The sequence below is a fragment of the Phragmites australis genome, chromosome 4 (genome assembly GCF_958298935.1).
Source record: "Phragmites australis chromosome 4, lpPhrAust1.1, whole genome shotgun sequence".
NCBI classification, from domain to species: Eukaryota; Viridiplantae; Streptophyta; class Magnoliopsida; order Poales; family Poaceae; genus Phragmites; species Phragmites australis.
The window spans coordinates 45,050,294-45,057,768 of record NC_084924.1 but is presented as its reverse complement, the minus strand read 5'-3'; the positions used below and the strand labels follow the sequence as shown (position 1 = coordinate 45,057,768).

Here is a 7,475-nt window from a genome sequence, read left to right as displayed (position 1 = left end):
GTACTGTTTAACCATTTAAATACACTGTTTCAAAAAATCATAGACAAATGCTGCAGGCATAGACAGGAAAGCTATATGTACACAAAAGACAATGTAAATATGTAATAAACCTCAAATGTATGTAAAGAGGATTTATTGCGTGAGTCTCATCCAATGGACAAATAGACAGTAGCAAGCTCATGGCAAAGAAATGCAGACCAACAGGCAAAAACACCGTGTAATAAATCAATTTTTTCTGTCCGCAAAATCTTAATCATATTCAAGTAACACAAACTAGCACATGCTCTTTGCAATGGACAAAAACATGTCGCCAGCGCGAGTGATCGAGCATGTCTTCGTCAATCAGGTGGTCTTAGTTCACAGTCGGAACTCTACAGCCTACAGCAAACCTCTCGGTAGCAGTTCCAACTACATCTGATTATAACCTATATTTGGTAATATGATGCTAATACACAAATCTAAAGTGGGTTGAACAAGCTGCCTTCAAGCAGAAATCTTGCGTCCATTGGGGCACCGTGAGCTGAGCTTCTGAGCGCAATAATTTCGTGGAGGGCACATAACTCATTGCTTCTTGGGCTCCTCGCCAGGAACTTCAGCAAAACAAACAGGGCATACCTACAAAAGAAATGTACTTTCCTTGAGCCGAAAAGGGGGGAGAAACGGAAAGCAGACGTGCATCGTATCAATTTTTGGTTGCTGACCTTGTTTATGCTAAGCCATCTTGTCACGCAGCTGGCATGATATACGTGCTTGCAGGGAAGTGTCATCTGCAGATTTCCTCTCCTGTACTCCATTTGGCAAATCACACACCTGTTACCCAAAGGGAAGTCCTGCAAGTTAGCTTCATGTCCATTCAAGAAGCAGTACAAAGTTGTTGCAAACAATTGCATCCTCTAATCCTCTACGGTAAGCAAAATTCACCATGTTACATCAAATATGTGGCATCACATTGATGCATCATAATTTCTGAAGCACACAACTGGCATAAAAGATTACAACAAGATCTGACCTCTCATGGCGTGTTTTCTTCCTTGAAAAGAAACCACACTTGTACTTTGTGACAGGAAGTGATGAAATGCGTTCTTGGGAGAGACCACGGCTCTGGGTTCCAACTGCCTCACCCAAATCCAACAATTCCTGTCAATAAAGCAAGACGAGAGAAGAAAAATGATATTTGTAACACTAGAAATGAAATGATGAGAAATTTTGCAAACGAATGGTTAGTAAAGATATAGCTTAACCACAGAAACTATATTGTTATACAATGGTTACATCGCATGAAACAAAGAGAAATAGTATATATAAATTGCTGCAACTCTGAAAAGTTCTTCAGATAACAAACCAAAAGGAGACGGGTAGCATGATTATTCAAGTTTTAAGTAAAAAAAGGTTTCCTTGACCTTAAATATTAAGCAATGAAGACAGTTGGGAAAGTATGTAATTTAGAGCAGCCAAGGATAATATCCCAGACATAGCTTCACTTCATATTTCCACATGTAAATAACAGATTTGCAACTTGTGGCTCGCACCCATGCTAATAGCCCTCTTCCACTCTCATTTGAGTTACAAAGGAGAAGTCCCCATTACAATAAACAAAGAAAGGACAACTGTCTTTTTAGTCCCACAGTTGACTCGTACTCTTGGAAAATCAAAACCTTCACAAGAAAAAAAGTTTATAAAATAATAACAAAACTGATCACTCCAAAGATTTAAAAGTCATAACAACTAAAGCAACACATAAGAGCTATTTATGTATTATGATTTGACTTGAAAAGGTTGATAGTTGTGTCAAAGGCAATCACAGTTTGCAATTAGAAAAAAGAGTGGATGGTTAATTGGCAAGCGTGTCAAACTTCTCATTAAGTCAGCATGCAGCAAGAAGTCATAGCATCCATTTCAATATGGTACATATCTGAAGTAACTGTGTTACATGAGACAAGCAGCATGAGAACATGGACACAGGTCACAGGGTTATGCAACAGAAGTCACTAACCTCATATGTCATATTGTCAGGGTCGATATTGTCTTGCCAAACAACCTGCAATGATAATAACAATTATCAGTGAATCAATTGGAGACCATGGCCATCCGCACCACACAACACATACATGACTGCAGTCATAGTATTTCACAACCTAATGAATGAAGCACGATTTCACATGATACATGGAGAGTAACACATATTTATGCTATATGTAATGTGGGATGTAAATCCACAGAAGCAGCAAACATTAGACATGTGGATATGGCCGAATACATTAAGCTTTTCGCTCTTGAAGACAAATTAATGGGATGCATAGTCAAACAAATAAAATAAATTAGCACACTGGATATATAAGATGATTTTGACTCGGAATCATATGAAATACAGGGAAAAGAAAAATAGAATTATCTGTATAATCTGGGAAAACCCCACCACATGCATTTACAGGGAAAATGGTCAAAATGCTTGTTATGACAAAGAGAATTGTGCTCGAAATATTCATTTACCTGAGGACTGCCCGGATTTTGGTGTACTTGTTGTATGCCTGTACATGAACAAAATCAGAGTGTCAAATAAAGATTGATAAAAGTTGAAAACTAGACCGTTTAAAGATGTTCCAAAGTTAAATGGTCTGAAGAAAGAAGTTGCAAAGTTGACTGTATAACTTGAAGGAAAATATTCAAATCTCATAACTTTTCAATGACTGTTAATGGCACAACCAAATTCATAAAGGATCCTTTTAAAACATCACAGGGGCGGGTCGGAGGTGTCGTTTTATGTATGCTTGGTATTAAAAAAAAGATCAAGTTACCAGATGATTTCGACATGTATGAAGATGACTGTGTAACAATTGATACAGTTAGTAATCTGTTCAGTATAATGAACAAGGTTATCTATTGTACAGTAACCAAAAAATAATGTATAATGAAATAGCAACCAGGAGTACGAAGGTATGGCACAAGCATTAAGAAGCTCAATTCCATACTTATCATTTCCTTTTCCTTTCTGCAAGAATCTAATCTACTGTAGCTTTTTAGTAAACGCTAGCACGAAAATCTCATCATACAATAACAATAATCAATGGTCAGACACTACCAAACTTTTCTTCTCACATGACAGACTGTGAGCAAATGGAGAAATGCCTTCATCCAGACAGACACATCAGACTTTCATGGTTATAGAACCATGCTGATGTGTTTACTGGCCCTCTTAGAAACGAAAGGCTAATGTGAGTATTGTTTTGTTTATAAATGCAATTTAGATACAAAAATTACCTTGATTTCAAACGCTAGCACTCATGAACAACTCTAACTGCGTATATGTCTCAAGTTGCAATGGAAATACTTCATGACTAATACATATTCAACTGAACAGTATAGTCAGTGAAATTAGGTTGACAGCAGCAGAATTCGAATATGGTGTAGATCTATATGAGATCTCCAAAATAACTTTTCACAATTTGGACCCCTGGTACATTAATTGTGAAGGAAGTTGATAGTGTTAATTTGAAATGTCTCACTGTTGATCATTAACGTGACCAGAGATGCTGATCTTCCCTAAGTAATGAATGTTGTAAAAATGATATAACTTCAGGACTTCTGTGTTTCAACTTACATTCCTCAGTAGTGGAATTTGCAGTTGTATGAGGAGCTTCACCACTCTGCAGGACAACATTGGCAGAGTCCGTATTGTTTACAGGTGGAGTATTATCCCAAATTCTGCATCCACCATCAGCTCTATGCATGTAATCATCCGTGTCATAAGCATGTCCATAACTGTAATAATTCCCTGCACCAGAATATCCATACTTATACGAGTTTGTTTGCATCATAGCCCAGTACGGGTTAACCTGCACAATAGCGACAAAATAACTGTGAGTTAAACAGATAGTGGTAAGGAAAATAAGGACTCAATGGCTTCCATTCTGGATGTAGCAAGATTCTTCCTGAGAGTTTAGTGATATGTCAAAAGCTTTCCCACATTTCTGAGGCAAATATGCAGTGGTACGACATCAAAAGTTTGGCAGTCAAGGATTCAAAAGGGTGGAATCAGATGGCTATTGTATAAGATAAATTGAGAAAAATGGCAATTCTGTTTTATGTACCTGATCCTGAAAGGCATCTGTGAGAGCAAAGTCAGCATGAGCATAGGTGAGACCTTCAAAAAAATCCATGAAGCTCTCAGTGACGGTGTATGGAAAACCGGTGTTTATGTAGTGAAGTTCCATTTGTCGACTCCCGTTCATTCCTTGTGATGGAACATGCACCTAAAAGAAATCAACCCATAAAAGTTGCATTAAACTGAAACAATTGCAAACGTTGGTATTCCCTATATCATGTCATTTAGATGAAATCGAAGCAGGAAGCTATTAGCTGGAAATCAAAGAATAAGTATGGGAGTCGTACGGACTGTAGAATTTACACACTGATCTTCCAATTCAATAAGAAGATGAGCTGCAAAGATGTTAAGCAAAACTACAGATCTTGCTTATTATGTCCAAGTAAATGGTTCCTCCAAAGAGAAGATACATGCATCGGTCTTTATTAATTGTGGCTTTCGGCGACACAGATTGCAAGCTGAAATTCGCATTGATAACACAACGACCAAATTATCATCATACCGCAAAATGATCTAACAAAAGTGGTACGTTTTGCCGCCAATGCTACAATGCGCGCTCATCAAACCGGAGAACTGCCAATACATTGCATGAATCAATGCGCGATCCAGACAAAAAAAAAACAACGTTGCGAGGCTCTAGGGCCGGACTTAACATGGGGTATGGGGGTTCAGTTGAACCCCTCAAACCCCCAAAATTTTGGAAAATAAACCGGCATTAGTACTCAATCAATCAGCAAACAAATTGCGACAAAAATGGAGAGATTGGAGTACCCATCCCCGAAGGAAACATTTGGATTTGATTGCTCACAGCAAGGAAAGGGGAGACAAGAAAAAAAAAACTTTTAGAACAACCATCTAAGAAAGCCAATGCTTCCTTACCAACAGAAGAAGAAAATGCAAGTCCGAACAGATCTCCACCTCCGCAACCAGCAGTTGGAAGGAGGCGGCGGAGGGCAAACGACTGCGCACAAGAGAAGAATTCGAGGTGGCGTGTTTCCCCGGAAGGAAGGCTCGGGGATGTGCTCGGCGGCGCGGTCAGGATGGGGCTCGTTTGGAGGTGGCGGGAGCCGGTAGGAGGGAGTGACGACCTGGGCGCCGGCTCCGGCGAGGTGCTCACATATGCTGGAGGGCGGCGAGGTGAATTTGGGGGTGAGAAGGCAGCAGCAGGAGGACAAGGTGAAGAACTGGAATGCTCGTTCAGAACGGCCAGTTCAGAGCTCTGGCTGACACCATAGGATACCAGGAGTGGGAGTGGCAGATGGTGCCATGGTGGGGACAGATTTAAGAGAAAACTGGTTTTTCTTTCAGTCCACTTCGCTATCGCCAAAAAATAAATATGCCAGTTTTCTCTGCACTCTTTCTTCGACATTTCTCTAGTTTCTTGATCTGCTTTCACTTCTGCGAGTCAGGGCCGGATCTAAAACATTATGTCACTGATGTCACCAAACAGTAATCCTACTAAAATCATGACATCATTTTATGTATAATTGTGATGTTACTAAGATATTTATCAAAAATCATTAGTGCCACAGGACATCGATGCTTACCATGTGGATCTGTCATATAATTATAATTAATTGGATAAATATTCGAAAGCATATGTGACGGTGACCATGGAGGTCGACTTGTGTGTTTTCGGCTGCGAGGAGGGAAATTTCGACTTGTTTCAAGCCAATAAGGTGAATAGGTGATCCGACCATTGTTCCACGCTTGTCCAGGTATTTTTTTTTACATTAAAGAATAAACAAATGAAAAATCAAGGTAATCCCTATAAATTCCAGTATGGCTTAATATTGCCTATCCTGGCTCCAAAATGGACATTAGGTTGGTCGAGTCAACTGAAATTGGACTTGTGCTTACATTAAAGAATATATATTGGGATTGTCCAAAGTATTCCTTGTCTGCCTAACTTTCATTGTATAACATGATTATGGTTATATTTGGCACACCTGAAATTTATGTGTTTTCACTGAAAAACGGTTTTTTCTTAAAGCTGTTTATGGTTTAGGCCAAAAGCTATTAGCTTTTACGAATTTTTTAAGTCATCAGCACATTAGCTTTTCAGAAAAATCACTCTCAGCCAGCTTATTAACTTTTAATTTATTTCATAAAAATTAGCTTTTCATCTTTTAAAAACCAGCAATAAACCAATCTGTTTATCTCATTTTATAATAAGCCTATACCGTAAATTGTAATAAGATCCATTGAATAGGCAATTTACTAAAGCCCAAAGATATCCACACTTGCACACCATGTCCCCCTAATCCCTTGCGCTAAATCTAGTGTATTATTATTATTTGAGTGCTAAAAAGAGTCAGCATGTCTGCTTTTAAGGTCACAGAATTATCATGTTAATAAAAAAAATCTACATCACTCATTGTTATAAACACCTAATAATCTAAATTAAATAAAAGAGTCCAAATCAAATACGATTAATAAATAGTTAAATTTAAAATTAAAATTATGAAAAATTAGTAGTTTAATTTTTTCATATGATTTTTAAAGAAAATATCTAAATAAAAGAGTCCAAATAAAATAAAATAAATAATAATCAAATTAGGGTTAAAATAGAAAAAAGAACGATCATGCCAAATATAGTCTTAGAAAAAATTAAATTATTATAAAATTCATATATATAAAAAGTATATGTAAAATATAATTAATCAAATACGATCATGATAAAATATTATAGTGAGACTAGCCATATTATTAATATAAGATAACTTGCTAGTTATTACCCCTTCGAATGGTCCTGTCTTATATAACGTGACTGTTGACCGTGCACCCAAAAAAAATCCTCCACATGCAATGACACCAAATAGTTAAATACGGGAGCAACCTTAATTAACTGTGTAACTACCACTGCTTTTACGGCTAGCAAGTACTCAAAAGCACATGATTATTACCACCAAACCATGGCTTTATTACTCTGATAACGCCATGAAAGCAATGTGCAGTGCACGCTTTATGCGACTGAAGTACACTGGTCGTGATTCCCAAAGGGGTACTTTGGAGATTTTGTGCGCAAGTGCGGAGCTACCAGTAAAGAGACGGTGTGTGACTGTTGGTGTGGGACAAATTGGCAGTTGCAGTCCAACGAACCACTTCCGCTGTGCTGCGCTTCAGGCAAGTTTATCGGAAAATTGCCTGTATACTACTAGTTTATATGTGTTTTGAAGATTTTTTATCTTGATTTATATATATATAACATTGATACAGAGGTAGTCTTATATGTCAGAAAAAGAGATATAACATTTTACCGCAACACCAATATAAATATAAATAGTGGTAACTGGATAAATTCTCTTACCTTCAGCTATATATAGTTTTAACTTGTAAGGAACAGCTAGTATGGATCCTTGGAAGCACGTAG

The 7,475-nt window shown here is 37.7% G+C and overlaps 1 protein-coding gene across 2 annotated transcripts; it reads right to left on the bottom strand.

The window, feature by feature from the left end:
- Positions 1 to 218: 218 nt before the first annotated feature.
- On the bottom strand, positions 219 to 5,361 carry LOC133916751 (E3 ubiquitin-protein ligase BIG BROTHER-like). 2 transcript variants are annotated; one of them, XM_062360570.1, is made up of 8 exons: positions 4,982 to 5,361; positions 4,089 to 4,250; positions 3,599 to 3,833; positions 2,491 to 2,528; positions 1,994 to 2,038; positions 1,010 to 1,137; positions 702 to 810; positions 219 to 615 (listed from the first exon to the last, which is right to left on the bottom strand). In XM_062360570.1, the coding sequence occupies exons 2-8, from the start codon at positions 4,227 to 4,229 to the stop codon at positions 562 to 564; spliced, it is 750 nt and encodes a 249-aa protein (XP_062216554.1). In that variant the 5' UTR covers positions 4,230 to 4,250; positions 4,982 to 5,361; the 3' UTR covers positions 219 to 561. The 2 variants fall into 2 exon arrangements, with proteins under 2 accessions (XP_062216554.1, XP_062216555.1); XM_062360571.1 differs by lacking the exon at positions 4,982 to 5,361 and having other exon boundaries at positions 4,089 to 4,973.
- Between the last annotated feature and the right edge of the window lie 2,114 nt (positions 5,362 to 7,475).

Bases quoted from the DNA above. Each gene is read 5' to 3' on its own strand.
- LOC133916751 (XM_062360570.1), bottom strand. From the start codon at position 4,229: ATGAACGGGAGTCGACAAATGGAACTTCACTACATAAACACCGGTTTT. The intron at 2,529-3,598 runs GTAAGTTGAAAC...GTTCATGTACAG, and splicing joins AAATTCCACTACTGAGGAAT to GCATACAACAAGTACACCAA. The intron at 616-701 runs GTCAGCAACCAA...TTTCTTTTGTAG, and splicing joins GATGGCTTAGCATAAACAAG to GTATGCCCTGTTTGTTTTGC.